At 39.7% G+C, this 15,757-nt stretch overlaps 2 protein-coding genes across 3 annotated transcripts in view; one reads left to right on the top strand and one right to left on the bottom strand.

The window, feature by feature from the left end:
- The window catches only part of fez2a (fasciculation and elongation protein zeta 2a), a 31,178-nt gene extending 30,676 nt beyond the window's left edge, over positions 1–502 (top strand). Inside the window, exon 11 of one of the 2 annotated variants that reach the window (XM_048153025.1) lies at positions 78–502. In XM_048153025.1, coding sequence (XP_048008982.1) covers positions 78–430 — 353 coding nt within the window. In that variant the 3' untranslated portion in view covers positions 431–502. The remainder of the gene's footprint in view (positions 1–77) is intronic. The other variant, XM_048153026.1, reaches the window with a different exon arrangement.
- Positions 503–5,967: 5,465 nt separating this feature from the next.
- LOC125243864 (CUB domain-containing protein 1-like) overlaps positions 5,968–15,757 on the bottom strand; it is a 28,781-nt gene continuing 18,991 nt past the window's right edge. The window contains exons 5-9 of the mRNA XM_048153708.1: positions 14,463–14,660; positions 12,989–13,366; positions 12,419–12,772; positions 12,215–12,296; positions 5,968–7,448 (exon numbers count right to left, since the gene is read on the bottom strand). Coding sequence (XP_048009665.1) covers positions 7,064–7,448; positions 12,215–12,296; positions 12,419–12,772; positions 12,989–13,366; positions 14,463–14,660 — 1,397 coding nt within the window. The 3' untranslated portion in view covers positions 5,968–7,063. The remainder of the gene's footprint in view (positions 7,449–12,214; positions 12,297–12,418; positions 12,773–12,988; positions 13,367–14,462; positions 14,661–15,757) is intronic.

Genomic DNA, 15,757 nt, shown 5'->3' with positions numbered 1-15,757 from the left:
TATTGCATTTTTGCTTGACATTGTGTACCCCTATTAAAGCATTAACATAAATTTTGCATGTATGCATTTGCCTTTAGGTGAAGGAACAACAAACACAACATGCTCTGCTACTACACTGCCGCCTGCAGACACCTCACCCTCTGCAATTCCTGATATCCAGGGAGCACCTATAGATCCTGCTGACTGGCCAGCCCGTAAGGTAAGGACAGAGTTAGTTAGCAGAGGACCGTACCAGACCAGTCCAGACTTTACATTTCCAAAAAGAGATGATGGGAGAAGCTGCCACTACAACCACTTCTATAGGAAATTAGTAAATGGGGAGAAAATCAAGAGAAGCTGGCTTGTATATTCAAGGAAAAAAATACTCTGTATTGCTTTTGCTGCAAGCTCTTTTCACAGAAAAATTATAACCTCATTAGTAGTGGTCTAAATGACTGGAAGAATTGTAGTGAGATCCTGAAAAGCCACGAGCACAGTCCAGAGCATTCGGACAAGCCACGCAAAATCGGGTTCAGTATCGAAGATGAATCGACTTCGATACTGAACGCGATTTTGCGTGGCTTGTCCGTGAACTACGGCTCTGTCTATTAAAAGGCACTCCATTTGAAAGCAGGTGATGGCGATTTAGCGGTAATCAGGGAACCGGCTTTACTGACGAAATGCGCGTGAGAATCGCATGCGATATATCGCCCAGCCCTAGACCAGATGGAAGGAATTGGAGACTCGACTTGAAAAGGGCCAGACAATTGATCAAATGGAAATGGCACTCCTTCAAGCTGAAAGGAGGAGGCGGCGTGAAGTCCTGACCAGGTTGGTGGCCTTAATACAGTCTTTGGCCAAGCGAAATATTCCTCTGCGGGGGAAATCAGACAGGCTATACCAGCCAAACAATGGAAACTTCCTTAAGGAAGTTGAGCTCTTGGCCAAGTTTGACCCTGTCCTCAAACAGCATGTTGCTGATGTGGAGAGAGGAGCCAGCCATACAACATACTTAGCAAAAGATACTCAAAATGAACTAATTGATTGCATTGGTGAAAAAATTGCAATGTACACTATATGTTAAAAGAGATAAAGCAAGCCAAATAGTATTCAATTATTTTGGATTGCACCCCAGACCTCAGCCACAAAGAACAGTTATCTGTTATAGTTAGAATGGTTGCAGTAGATGACACAGACACCCCTACAGTAAAAGAACATTTCATGGGGTTCCTTGAAGTGGAATCATCCATGGGAGAAAGCCTCTCCAACCTTATTCTGAAGAGACTAGAAGAGTTTAACCTTCCCTTTGAAGACTGCCGGGGACAATCTTACGACAACGGCGCCAACATGAAGGGAAAGTCAAAAGGCGTCCAAGCCAGACTTTTGAAACAAAATCCCCCGGGCTTTATTTGTCCCATGCGGAGCACATACATTAAATCTTGTTGTTGCTGATGCAGCAAAAAGCTCCACAGATGCAATTAACTATTTTGGCTACCTACAGAGAATTTTTACACTATTCTCTGCCTCCACACAAAGGTGGACCATCCTAAAGCACCACATCAAAACAACTGTGAAATCCTGGTCGGATACAAGATGGGAAAGTCGCATTAACAGTGTACAGGCTGTGAGATTCCAGACAGCGGAGGTGAGGGATGCCCTTCTTGAGGTCAGGGAGAAAGCCACTGATTCTATGATTAAAACTGAGGCACAGTCTTTGGCTGAAGAGGTTGGGTCATACCACTTCTCCATTTGTAGCGTTGTGTGGTATGACATGTTGGCCAAAATTCATCATGTCAGCAAAGCATTACAGTCCATGTCTATGCAACTGAATTTGGCTCTGAATCTCCTGAGGACAACTGAAGCCTCTCTGGTCAGCTACAGAAGCACTGGGTTCGCTTCTGCTCAGGTATCTGCAAGAGATCTCTGTGAGGAGATGAATGTGGACACTGTCCTAAAGCAGAAGAGACTGAGAAAAAACAAAAGACAGTTCTCTTATGAATCCCCTGATGAGCCAGAGGGAAATGCGCTAAAGAAATTGGAAATTTCCTTTTTCAATGTCACTGTTGATGCGTCAGTTACATCACTGCAAGAACACTTCAAGCTCTTGGGTGATGTTGAGGACAAGTTTGGAGTGTTGGTGAACTTTCCTAATTTGCCAGAGGAAGAACTTGCAAAGGAGTGCAAACTCAGTCTCGCCTAGGGCAACCAAAGGGCTAGAGCCGGCCCTGGAGACACTGCAGAGAACAGAGAGTGCGTGGTAGAAGGATTATTAATTTCTTTGAAATGCCAGAGTACGACCTTATCCGAACATATCGTTTGCCAAGCTATGTTTGCCTATAGGCGCTAATTTGCCCCGTTTAGTAAATCTGGCCTTTAATGTGTTAAACGATATAACATGATGAGTTTTCTGTCGATGAATGTATCCAAACAGTTGCTTCCCTGTCTAATAAAACTCATAATATACAGTAATAAATCGTCTTTGATGTTTCCATGGTTTTTCGACACAATAAAACCGGAAATCGAGGGTAATGATGTCATTGATAGGCGACACACGGAAAGGTGTGTGTTCTGGTCAAAATTGCTTATTTTTCTGGATTTAGAATTTCTTGGAAACATTTGGGATAATGTAAGTACACAAGTCAACAAAAAATATAACATTGTTTTAGTGGTTTTTGAATATTTTAATCTAAAAATCCTACATATTGTGCCTTTAACTGGTTGCATATGTCAGATTTATTGCATGACTCGGGCAGAGAAAAGCTGTTGCTATCAAACATTGTTTACTTAATCAAGTCAGTGTAATGGTGAAGGGAATCGATCAAATGGGCCAACTGATGGAAGGTTTGCAAAGAAATTTCATGCTCCCTTGTAAAAGCATTTTGTAGTATTTTCAAAATACAAAAATACACTAGTTTATTTTGATACATGTTGTGGCTGCTGTATTTTGTAGTTTATTTTGATACATTTAAAATTGGGGTATTTGGTATTTTATTTTAAAATACATTTTGATGTATTTTTGGCCATCCCTGGCTACAGCCATGGGAGGTCTCTGACTAAATACTGATACCTAGTGGTCAAAAGCAATAGCAAAAGTAATAGGTCATTATTATTAAACTGCAGACAAAGATTTTGGATAGCTAGGTTGACTTGTTTGTTTGGTGCGGTAAGGGCCCCAACCTCAAATTCTTTCATAGGGCCCAAAATTGCTAGCAGCGCCCCTGCCTGGATGACAGCCGCTTCCAGAGCAACTTGAGGATGAGGGGTGCCCAGTTTGATAACCTGCTAGCTAGGGTCACTGCCAGGATTTCTCGGATGGACACCAACTACAGACTTCCAAAAAATGGATCAAAAGCATGCCGAAACAAGTGATTTATGTTGTTTGTATAAAGCCTGAATTCATGTTTTGTCAGGCCTATCCAAAAAATGATAAGGGAAAAAGATGTTTTAAATGCTGGTTCCCATTCAGTTGGATCACTCTGTGCAACAAATGACTATGGGATATTGCACTCTTGCACCATCTGTTGAAGACACCTTTATTCATGCAAAGCCAATGATGCTGTGGGCAGGGCAAAGGTAGGTCTGTTTCTGTCTATGGATGCCCTGTCACATGTATGGCACAAAACTCTACGAATTTCCACCAGTGAAACTGATACAGCCCACTCTAGACAGAATGTGTCAGAAGGGTCTATCACTGATTTTAGTGGCCCCTCGCTGGCCAGCGTAGACATGGTACACGAGTATCATGACGTTGCTGTCAGGGACACCGTGGTGTCTTCCCCTATGCAAGTGCCTGCTGTCCCAGGCAGGGGGAAAGATTCTACACCCTCGACTGGAACTGTGGTCTCTATGGGCCTATCTGCTGAGAGGGAGAATCTAATGGCAGCAGGACTCCGAATCAATGTTGTGGCCACAATACAGAGAGATAGGGCGCCGTCAACAAGGGGGCTTTATGCATTGTGGCACATATTTGAGCAATGGTCCAGATGAAGATCTTTATTGCCATATCAATGCCCAACTGCAGGAATTGACTTTTCTGCAGGAGTTATTGGAGGAAAGTCGCTCACATTCTATGCTAAAAGTTTACTTAACTGCCATTTCGGCCTGACATGAGGGCATTAATAGTGCTACGTAGAGCACGCACCTGCTGGCCGTTCGGTTCCTTAAAAGAAGTGCGGTGGCTAAACCCTGTTTCAAAATCGATAGTGCCATCGTGGGACCTGTTTGCGGTTTTGTAGGCAATGTGTGAGCCTCCATTTGAGCCCTTGGAATCCTTGGATCTAAGGATGCTGTCTTACAAAACAGCAGCTTTTACACCAAAAGTCATGTCAGGGGCATATAGTGCGCTCTTTTTCGAGAGTGCACTCGATTGACTTAAAGGAAGACAGGAAACTCCATGCATTGTGCCCTGTGTGAATTTTACGCAGGTACATTGAGCAGACGCAGGCTGTGCATTCATCTGACCAACTTTTTGTATGTTTTGCCAACCCAGTTAGGGGGAAACCGCTGTCTAAACAGCATCTTTCAAAATGGATTGTGGAGGCGATTTCTAATGCATATAGAAGTATGGGTTTAGCTCTGCTGGCAGGGGTGCGTGCACATTCCACAAAAGGCATGGCAGCATAATGGGCATTTAGAGGGGTGTCTGTAGAGGACATTTGTGCGGTGGTCAGTTAGGCATCACTGCACACGTTTTTACGGTTCTACTGACTAGATGTCACTGCATCGACAGTGGCTCAGTCCGTGCTTACCACAGGGGCTTTAAGCCAGGGGCCATCTTTACCTTGAAAAGGAAAAGTGGTATGTGGCAGTGCTGGTCCCTTACATTTAGTTCAGCGACTTTGCAAGGCATGAATATATGTCCCATAATCTTGTAGTGAACCAACTGAATGGGAACATCGAGTTATGCATATAACTACTGTTCCCAGAAGGAGGGAAACAAGGTACAACACCTCTGAGCCCCACACAGCCAGAGACTCGGTGAAGAGCTGAACTGAACAAAGGGGATGGCGTGTCATCATGCATCATTGGCCTTTCATGCATGAATAAATGTGTCTTTTAAGCAGACTGCACAAGAGTGCAATATCCCATAGTCATTTGTTGTACTTTGTTTCCCTCCTTCTGGGAACGGTAGTTATATGCATAACTCAATGTTTTCTGAATAGGGTTTGGATCAATCTGCACTGTAGCTGCTCGTATAACTGGACATGTCAATAAGCTCTTAGCTGATTGACTTGGTGACAATGGAAACCGCGTTGCCCAATTCACGTCATTCACATCGCCAGGCACGAATTCACGTCTTTGCATTGACTTTGTATGTAATCTACTCTACTTCAATCATTATAAAGTATGCAGTACTAGTTTAAGTACTACAATATATAAAACTAAAAACTAAAACTTGTTAACTACATAGACATATTAAAAAATAATAAAAATGACAAAAATACAGTAGTATATACTAATACTATAACTACAATTAAAATGAAACAAACAAACAAACAAAAAATCCAGGTATAGGGATAGTTCACCCAAAAATGACAGTTCTGTCATCATTTACTCACCCTTAAGTTGTTCCAAACCATTATAAATTTCTTTGTTCTGCTGTATTCAAAGGTAGATATTTGGAAGAATGTTTGTAACCAAGCAGATCTTGCCCCCCATTGACTTTCCCCCTACTATAGTAGTCAATGGGGGGTGAGATCTGCTCCAAAATATCTTCCTTTGTGTACAGCAGAACAAAGAAATTTATACAGGTTTGGTATAACTTAAGGGTGAGTAAATTACAGAATTTTCATTTTTGGGTGAACTATCCCTTTAATTCTGCTTTAGATTTAGATTTTTTATAGTTTTATTAATTCGTTTGACATATTAATTTAGCTTTCGGCTACCAACAACTGACTCGTACCTTTGTATAAAACATCTGACCATAATTGAATCCATTCTGCATTTTCCCCTATAAATCAGTGTATAAAAGGCAGAAGTCTAAAGATTGCATTTGTGTTTTCTTTTTATGTGTTTTTCTCAATGTTGAGCATATAACCTAGGCGTTTAGATTCATTATGTAATTTATATACTTTATGTGGGCTATTTATTGTACATTATATGATTGTTGAGTATGCCACCTTTGAGCAGCATTAAACAGTATAGTGTAAATAAACAAATGCCAATGTCACCTTTGCAGTGTAAAGATGCTTTTGTTGATGTTGATAAAATGTTATTGGTAATATAGCTATAGCATTCTGAATGACTAAAGTAATAAGTTCAATTTAAGTATTTGACAAAACAACACAGATACATTTAATAAGGTAATTATAAAAATTGCCCTTAAAAAGTAAAAAATATTGCCCCTTTATGTTAGCATCCCTGGCACTGCACAGTTCAAACTTTAGTTTAGTTTTAAGTCAGGAATCATCAGTTTAATAAACAGACACAATTGACAACAGAAGCCCCCTGTTTTAAGTAGCTCAGCAGATTCACAAAAGCCATAAAACAAGAGTAGTTTTGATGGGTTTGAACAGACAGAATCTCTAACACAGTCTCGTGGCAATTCATAATTATTTTATGTTTTGGTGCATTAATGGCTAATTCGTCTGAATTTGTATGAATTCATTCATATGTTTTCGAACAATCTGCTTATGCCCCAGTGAATGGTATGTCTAGAGGTGGGCCTTTCTGTTCACTTTTTTTGTTTTGTTTAAAATTATGCTTTCATAACATTCAAATTATACAAATTCATATGAAATTGCCATCATATGAAATAGTTGTTTTCCCATGAGATTGAGTCGACGCTCATATATTCGGACTATACCAGTGAGATCACTTGGTAGAAAGCAACAGAGAACACTTTGCAATATGATACCATTTCTGACTACAGACAGTTTTCTTTTCTTAGAAAAAAAATCTCCTAACTTCACAAGGTGCAAATGAACGTAGATGTTCTAATATCAAAAACATACAATCATTAAAACAAGCAGCAAGTTCACATATAAAATCACTAAATATATAAATGTTTTAGATGTTAGACACATAGAAAAAAAAAACTTCATTTTACAGTAGAACATTCAGTTCCATCAAGGACTCTCTTCTCTCACACACACAGTCTGGTTTCATAGGCACCTTCCTGAGAGGTTTTGATGGGAGACTTTGGGGAGCCAGATGTAGTTGACTGTCCCTGAATATAACCATAGAGCTCACAGTCTTTAGTGACTAGGCTTTTACCTTTGCTGACTGGTCTGTCAGGTAAAGGTGGGCCACTCAGAGGTGGGCTCTCATCTTTAGAGGGTTCTTTACATTGTTCATTTTCAGCATCATCTTCAAGCAGATGGCAATATACTAGAGTGTCATCTATGTACACATAAGTGTGAGGATCTTCCTCTTCCTGTGTTTTGGGGATACCATGGAGCCCTGGAAGGAAAGCATGCTCATTGGGATTGTAGACGGACACCGGGGGAGCCTTATTCCTCTTCTTTTTCCTGTGCAATATTAAGATACTTTATTAAGAATCAAATATTACAGTACAATACTGTTAGGCCCGGTTTCACAGACAGGGCTTAGCCTAAGCCAGGATTAGGCCTTTATTTAAGTAGCTTTTATAAACAAACACTAAAAAAAAAAACAGTGTATGTTTTCAGTGTATGTAAACAATACTGGTGTGCATCTTAAGGCAAAACAATGGCAGTGACATATTTTAAGATCTGTCAGTACAAGTTTCTTTCAGTTAAAACTGCCCAAACATGCATTTTACTAGCTTAAGTAAAATGCATGTTTGGACTAGCTTAAGCCTTTTCTGTGAAACCAGGGGTTAGAGTTTCAAGCACAAAGCCCAGATCCTAAACAGAACCAAACCAGTGCAGAAGACCTAATATCAATAATTACCCCCTCCCCCCTTCTGATGTAACATGAACAAAATCACAGCATTTTGCCACTTGGTGGAGCTATAACAGGAAACAAACTTGAAAATGCCTATAACTACGCAACAGTTCGTCCAACTGTCTTGAAAATTGGCATTCAGTGTCTTTGTCCAAGGTACCATCATTGTCTATGAGGACACTGACTTTAAAAATATGGCTATCAACATTCAGAAGCTATTAGACCAGGGGTTGTATTCACAAAACATTTTATCTTACCACTAAGTGTTCTCCTAAATAGCAGTAAAAGTTCTTAGCTAAGAGTTTTCTCTTAAAACCTATTCACAAAGCTGCTAAGACAAGCTTTTACTAAGGAATAGAGAGAAATCTTAAGCTAAGACAAAAGGGCGGATTGACCTCATTGCTATTTCAACATGCTTACTATGCCAACAGTGATTGGCTCATAGGGGAGGGGTCTCTGTCAGTGATTTATAGCTAGAAATATTGTAGAACAAGGTATCATGTTGCCATATACAAAATAAAATTTTTAAAAAGTAGTGTCAATAATTAAACAAGTATATGCTGTCACATACTTGTCAGTATATACTTGACCTTCTTTGTCAGCCTCTTACATGTTTGCATCTTGAGAGATTGCAGAATTCAAATGACAAATGATTTTTTATAAACAAAGTTCAGGAGGAGCACTTTTAAACTGTCTATTTAATCAGCTCGAGAGGAGGCATATACAGTACATCCGGAAAGTATTCAGAGCGCTTCATTTTTTCCACATTTTGTTATGTAACAGCCATATACCAAAATGGATTAAATTAATTATTTTCCTCAAAATTCTACAAACAATGCCCCATAATGACAGTGTGAAAGAAGTCTGTTTGAAATCTTTGCAAATTTATTTATTTAAAAAAAAAAAAAAAAAAAGAAAAAAAATCACATGTACATAAGTATTCACAGCCTTTGCTCAATACTTTGTTGAAGCACCTTTGGCACCAATTACAGCCTCAGGTCTTTTTGAGTATGATTCTACAAGCTTGGCACACCAATTTTTGGGCAGTTTCTCCCATTCTTCTTTGCAGGACCTCTCAAGCTCCATCAGGTTGAATGGGGTGCGTTGGTGCACAGTCATTTTCAGATCTCTCCAAAGATGTTCAATCGGGTTCAAGTCTGGGATCTGGCTGGGCCACTCAAGGACACTAACAGAGTTGTCCCGTAGCCACTCCATTGTTATCTTGACTGTGTGCTTAGGGTCATTGTCCTGTAGGAAGATGAACCTTCACCCCAGTTTGAGGTCCAGAGCGCTCTGGAGCAGGTTTTCATCAAGGATGTCTCTGTACATTGCTGCATTCATCTTTCCCTTGATCCTGACTAGTCTCTCAGTTCCTGCCGCTGAAAAACATCCCCACAGCATGATGCTACCACCATCATGCTTCACTGTAGGGATAGTATTGGCCAGGTGATGAGTGGTGCCGGTTTTCTTCCAGACATGACGCTTGCTATTCAGGCCAAAGAGTTCAACCCTTTTTTCATCAGACAAGAGAATTTTGTTTCTCATGGTCTGAAAGTCCTCCAGTCAGGCTGTCATGTGCCTTTTACTGAGGAGTGGCTTCCCTCTAGCCACCATACAGGCCTGATTAGAGGAGTGCTGCAGAGATGGTTGTTCTTTCGGAAGGTTCTCCTTTCTCCACAGAGAAACGCTGGAGCTCTGTCAGAATGACCATCGGGTTCTTGGTCACCTCCCTGACTAAGGCCCTTTTCCCCCAATCACTCAGTTTGGCCGGGTGGCCCACTCTAGGAAGAGTCCTGGTGGTTCCAAACTTCTTTCATTTAAGGATGATGGAGGCCACTGTACTCATTGGGACCTTCAATGCTGCAGAAATTTTTCTGTACCCTTTCCCAGATCTGTGCCTCGATACAATCCTGTCTTGGAGGTCTACAGTCAATTCCTTGAACTTCATGGCTTGGTTTGTGCTCTGACATGCACTGTTAACTGTGGGACCTTATATGGACAGGTGTGTGCCTTTCCAAATCATGTCCAATCAACTAAATTTACAACAGGTGGACTTCAGTCAAGTTGTAGAAACATCTCAAGGATGATCAGTGGAAACAGGATGCGCCTGAGCTCAATTTTTAGTGCCATGGCAAAGGCTGTGAATACTTACAGTGGGTATGGAAAGTATTCAGACCCCATTAAATTTTTCAATCTTTGTTATATTGCAGCCATTTGCTAAAATCGTTTAAGTTCATTTTTTTCCTCAATGTACACACAGCACCCCATATTGACAGAAAAACACAGAATTGTTGACATTTTTGCAGATTTATTAAAAAAAGAAAAACTGAAATATCACATGGTCCTAAGTATTCAAACCCTTTGCTGTGACACTCATATATTTAACTCAGGTGCTGTCCATTTCTTCTGTTCATCCTTGAGATGGTTCTACACCTTCATTTGAGTCCAGCTGTGTTTGATTATACTGATTGGACTTGATTAGGAAAGCCACGCACCTGTCTATATAAGACCTTACAGCTCACAGTGCATGTCAGAGCTAATGAGAATCATGAGGTCAAAGGAACTGCCTGAAGAGCTCAGAGACAGAATTGTGGCAAGGCACAGATCTTGCCAAGGTTACAAAAAACTTTCTGCTGCACTTAAGGTTCCTAAGAGCACAGTGGCCTCCATAATCCTTAAATGGAAGACAATTGGGACGACCAGAACCCTTCCTAAAACTGGCTGTCCGGCCAAACTGAGCTATCGGGGGAGAAGAGCCTTGGTGAGAGAGGTAAAGAAGAACCCAATGATCACTGTGGTTGAGCTCCAGAGATGCAGTCAGGAGATGGGAGAAAGTTGTAGTAAGTCAACCATCACTGCAGTCCTTCACCAGTCGGGGCTTTATGGCAGAGTGGCCCGACGGAAGCCTCTCCTCAGTGCAAGACACATGAAAGCCTGCATGGAGTTTGCTAAAAACACCTGAAGGACCCCAAGATGGTGAGAAATAAGATTCTTTGGTCTGATGAGACCAAGATAGAACTTTTTGGCCTTAATTCTAAGCAGTATGTGTGGAGAAAACCAGGCACTGCTCATCACCTGTCCAATACAGTCCCAACAGTGAAGCATGGTGGTGGCAGCATCATGCTGTGGGGATGTTTTTCAGCTGCAGGGACAGGACGACTGGTTGCAATTGAGGGAAAGATGAATACAGGGCCAAGCGGCCAAGTACAGGGATATCCTGGACGAAAACCTTCTCCAGAGTGCTCAGGACCTCAGACTGGGCCGAAGGTTTACCTTCCAACAAGACAATGACCCTAAGCACACAGCTAAAATAACGAAGGAGTGGCTTCACAACAACTCCGTGACTGTTCTTGAATGGCCCAGCCAGAGCCCTGACTTAAACCCAATTGAGCATCTCTGGAGAGACCTAAAAATGGCTGTCCACCAACGTTTACCATCCAACCTGACAGAACTGGAGAGGATCTGCAAGGAGGAATGGCAGAGGATCCCCAAATCCAGGTGTGAAAAACTTGTTGCATCTTTCCCAAAAAGACTCATGGCTGTATTAGATCAAAAGGGTGCTTCTACTAAATACTGAGCAAAGGGTCTGAATACTTAGGACCATGTGATATTTCAGTTTTTCATTTTTAATAAATCTGCAAAAATGTCAACAATTCTGTGTTTTTCTGTCAATATGGGGTGCTGTGTGTACATTAATGAGGAAAAAAGCAATTGGTTGCAATATAACAAAGAGTGAAACATTTAAGGGGGTCTGAATACTTTCCGTACCCACTGTATGTACATGTGTTTTTTATTTTTTTATTTTTAATAAATTTGCAAAGATTTCAAACAAACGTCTTTCACGTTGACATCATGGGGTATTGTTTGTAGAATTTTGAGGAAAATAATGAATTTAATCCATTTTGGAATAAGACTAACATAACAAAATGTGGAAAAAATGAAGCTCTGTGAATACTTTCCAGATGCACTGTATTAGGACTCCCTAGATAAATAAAGATCAAAAATATGCTGAACTGTAGTATTTGGATGACTATAGCACAGTCATTCCAAAATGGCTGTGACCATACAGTTTACCCCAAAGCCTATAGTTCCTAAACAAAACCTCAAACCTTCACGAAATTAGGAAGGGACATGTGACATATGACTCTAAACAAACATGTAAACCTTTATGGAGATCAGGCAAAAGATGGTGCTTTATAAATTACCTGAAAATTGTGTTTTTTAATCACTGATTTAGGTGGTTACAGTCTTGTTAAATAACACATAATAACATTCTTTTTACACATGCGCCTAAAGGCTTTAAAATGCTTGGATCCCTGTAATTGCTGCTTTCAGCTATACTTAAAATTTGTTTTTGGAAAACCCTCACCTGAGGACAATCCAGATCACCACGGCTGTTATGATCATTAACAAGATGCCCACGATACTCAGGATGATGCCCAGAAGCTTGTCTGAAAAAACGACAAAATATTTAATTTAATCTTTTTTATAAGTCTTTCCCCTATTGAAATATTACATGGAAATTCTATTGGGAAACTACAGTAGTGGACAGAAGAAAGTAAGGCTCTCTCACTTGGGCTGTTCTGCAGTGTGATCTCCATCATTGCCCTGAAGCTTCCTGTCGGGGACTTACAGTTAGTCATGTTAAGGTAAAAACTTTCTGGGACCAGGATATCATTAATATTCTTGTCCTTTTTAGTGCTGTACACCATCACTTGAGACCGAATTGTCTGCACTGCAATGTTTGTGTGCACCTCCTTACACTTAGGCTGGCTGACATTTCTGAACTTCAGATTGCTCTTAAGCTCTGGCTCCATGTTAATTATCCAGGACACAGTGCTGGAGGGTTTCATCCCAGACGGCCAGGCTGGGGTTGCCAACACTGTAGGATTATCCATTTTTGGTGCAACAGTAAATATATAGTGCTCTGTACGAGAAAGACAGAAGAGCAAAACTCAAGAACTGTTTTGATTTTTGACATCAAGTCACTAGCACTTGAAAATAGCACTTGAGCATTTAAAAGGTTTGGGGTTGGTTAAATTTTTTTTTTTATGTTTTCGAACTTGCACTTGCTATATATATAAAAAAAAAATGGTTTCCATTTGCAGTAATCTATAGTTAATATATAATAAAAACACTTTACCTGATATGTCTTGTGTAAATGAATAAGTTAAAAATGGTTTAGTTGCCAAATTCCGGTCATTGAAACTTGTAACGGAGGCAGTTACTGCAATCTTGGATTCACGGACCTGGATTTTTTCAATGGTTCCCCTTGGACAAAACTGTCCAACAGTGATGGCAGGGTTACCATGGGACACATTTAGAAGGAGGATGCTATTGCATTTTTCCTCAGGCAGACAGTAACGCAGACCGCCTGTAGGGGACTGTAGCTCCACTGAACTGTTCTGTGGGCCATGAAGATGCCATGTGATCGTCTTCAGAACTCCTGGAATACAGTTCTGCTCATAATTGAAGGTTATAGAGAATGGTGTGGATGCACAGTTTCTCCATTCTTTACATTCTGTTGATAAAGAAACAAAGTAATTTGATGAATAGAGGAACAATTATTATTAACTTTATATTTAGCTTTATTATCATCCTTGTTTTGGTCAGGCCTTAAAGTCGTCATGAAATAAAAATTGACCCTATTTACTTCGTTAGTGCATATTACTAGTCTTGTGGTGAAATTAATTAATGCAAGTTAATACACAGAAGAAAAAAAAATTGTTTGTCGTGGTAATCGTTAATCAAAATGTTACTTCTGGTCTGGAATAGCATTCCTTCTGTGATGACGTCAGTTTGACGGCTTGTGTTGAAAACGCTTAAACCACTCCCCTCCAACCATTAGTCTGCTATGAGCGAGAGATGGAGAGGAGGAGCGCTAAGGTAAAACTCTGCCCTCTATTCAAAATTCACTTGGAAATATGTCACAAACACTGGAGAAAATCATTTGCAACTTCCAGTTCATGGGGACATTAACCCTATTGTTTTCATAATTTTTTTTCTTCTTCTTCGTGTGCCGCTGCCATTTGAAAGTTGTGAAATTTGGCACACTGATTAGGAAGGGTCTAAAAAGTACCTAGACCATTTTTAAGTTCTGCCTCAGTTCCCTCTGATTCTACTGGTAATGCAGAGTAGTATTAGCCCATTAGTTTGTATCCTCCCTGTTATTTTGGTTGCCATCTTGGATTTCTACCAAAAACACTACCACCAAATTTGGCTTAGAGAATCTTGGCAATAAGCCACAAAAAACAAACCAAACAGATCTTTCATTTTTACAACCATTACTAAGATATGTCCTAATGAATTCAGGGGAAAAACATATCATTAGGCTGTGTCTCTGCAATGTTTTGGTCTATTGAAAAAAAGATTGCAGGGGTTTTCACCATCATGTTCTGAGGGTATCTGAGAAGTTTAGGGAAAACCTACTTTCAAGATTTTTGCCCAAAGTCATGTACCTGAACTGTTTAAATAATAGAAGTTAAATATAGATTTAACTGGTCAACCTTCTGTTCTAATAGCGACCGGGAAACAGCATTTTACACAGTGAAACAAAGCTCAAAACATTTAGGATATCGTCTTATTTAAGGCGTGGATCATTCCACACAGTTGAGTACCTATGGTCTGGCTGACAGTCAACTCTATTTCATCCTTATTACAGTCAAAGGAATTGATGATAAAATGGTTCCCTGAAGCTATGGGGACTGTGTCCATTATGACCGAATCCAGTTTCAACACACAGATGGATTTAGGATCCTTTTTCACCACACGTATCTGTAGCATTTGCTTCTCTGGTAGATCCCCTTCACACTGCCCTGCAATAGTGACAAGAAAAAGAAAAAAAGATATCAAATAATCATTATATGAAATAAGTTAGGCATAATGAACAGTCAGCCGGTCATTTTTGCTAAATAAAACCATCAGAGTGATCAAAAGATGAAATCATTTTATTAAGAGAAAATATTCAATGAACAGTGAACTCATCCAGCCCAGGCCGACCTGTCTGTTTCTAATCCCAATTATTATAAATCCACTTAATAAATTGATAAACAATTATATAGACATGAATTACTGTTTTAAGTTGAAATTATCTGTGGTTGACCAACCTTTTTCAAAGGTCAATACCGATACCTAGAAGACAGAGTTGCTGCAGGGCGATTCCCCAAAAGAAGAAAAAGAAATGGTCTACTATCCACTGACAAAGCTGTGAGGAAAATTTGGATCTGACAAGCTAGGTAAGCAAACACTCCCGTTAACAGGCCAAAAGCGAACCAATGGCAATACTCTCGAAATATCCAAAAATATTGGTTGGTTTAATGATCGATCACTAAAAATGATTTCATTAGGTCACTATAAAGTCTGTAGACTAGGGGTCGACCAATACTGTTTATTCTGATATAAAGCCGATTGAAATATAATTCATATATATATATATATATATATATATATATATATATATATATATATATATATATATATATATATATATATATATACACACACACACATATATACATACACACACACACACACACACACACACAATTGAGCTCGAAAGTTTAAAAATGTTAACCATTTTAACAAAATAAGGATCATAAAAAAACAGCATGTTATTTTAGTTAGTTTATTTATTTAGTACTGTCCTGAATAAGCGATTTCACAACAGATGTTTACATAAAATCCACAAGACAAAAAAAAATAGTTGAATTTATAAAAATGACCCAGTTCAAAAGTTTACATACCCTTAATACTGTGTGTCATTACCTGGATGATCCATGACTGTTTGGTTGTTTTGTGATGGTTGTTCATGAGTCCCTTGTTTGTCCTGAGCAGTTAAACTGACCATGTTCTTCAGATAAATAAAAATAAAAATAAATCCAAGGTAACGGTAATTTTACATACAGCACACAGT

Source organism: Megalobrama amblycephala, linkage group LG13 (assembly GCF_018812025.1).
Source record: "Megalobrama amblycephala isolate DHTTF-2021 linkage group LG13, ASM1881202v1, whole genome shotgun sequence".
Lineage (NCBI taxonomy): Eukaryota > Metazoa > Chordata > Actinopteri > Cypriniformes > Xenocyprididae > Megalobrama > Megalobrama amblycephala.
Note: the sequence above shows the minus strand (reverse complement) of the source record. Positions and strands in the feature narration are given on the sequence as shown.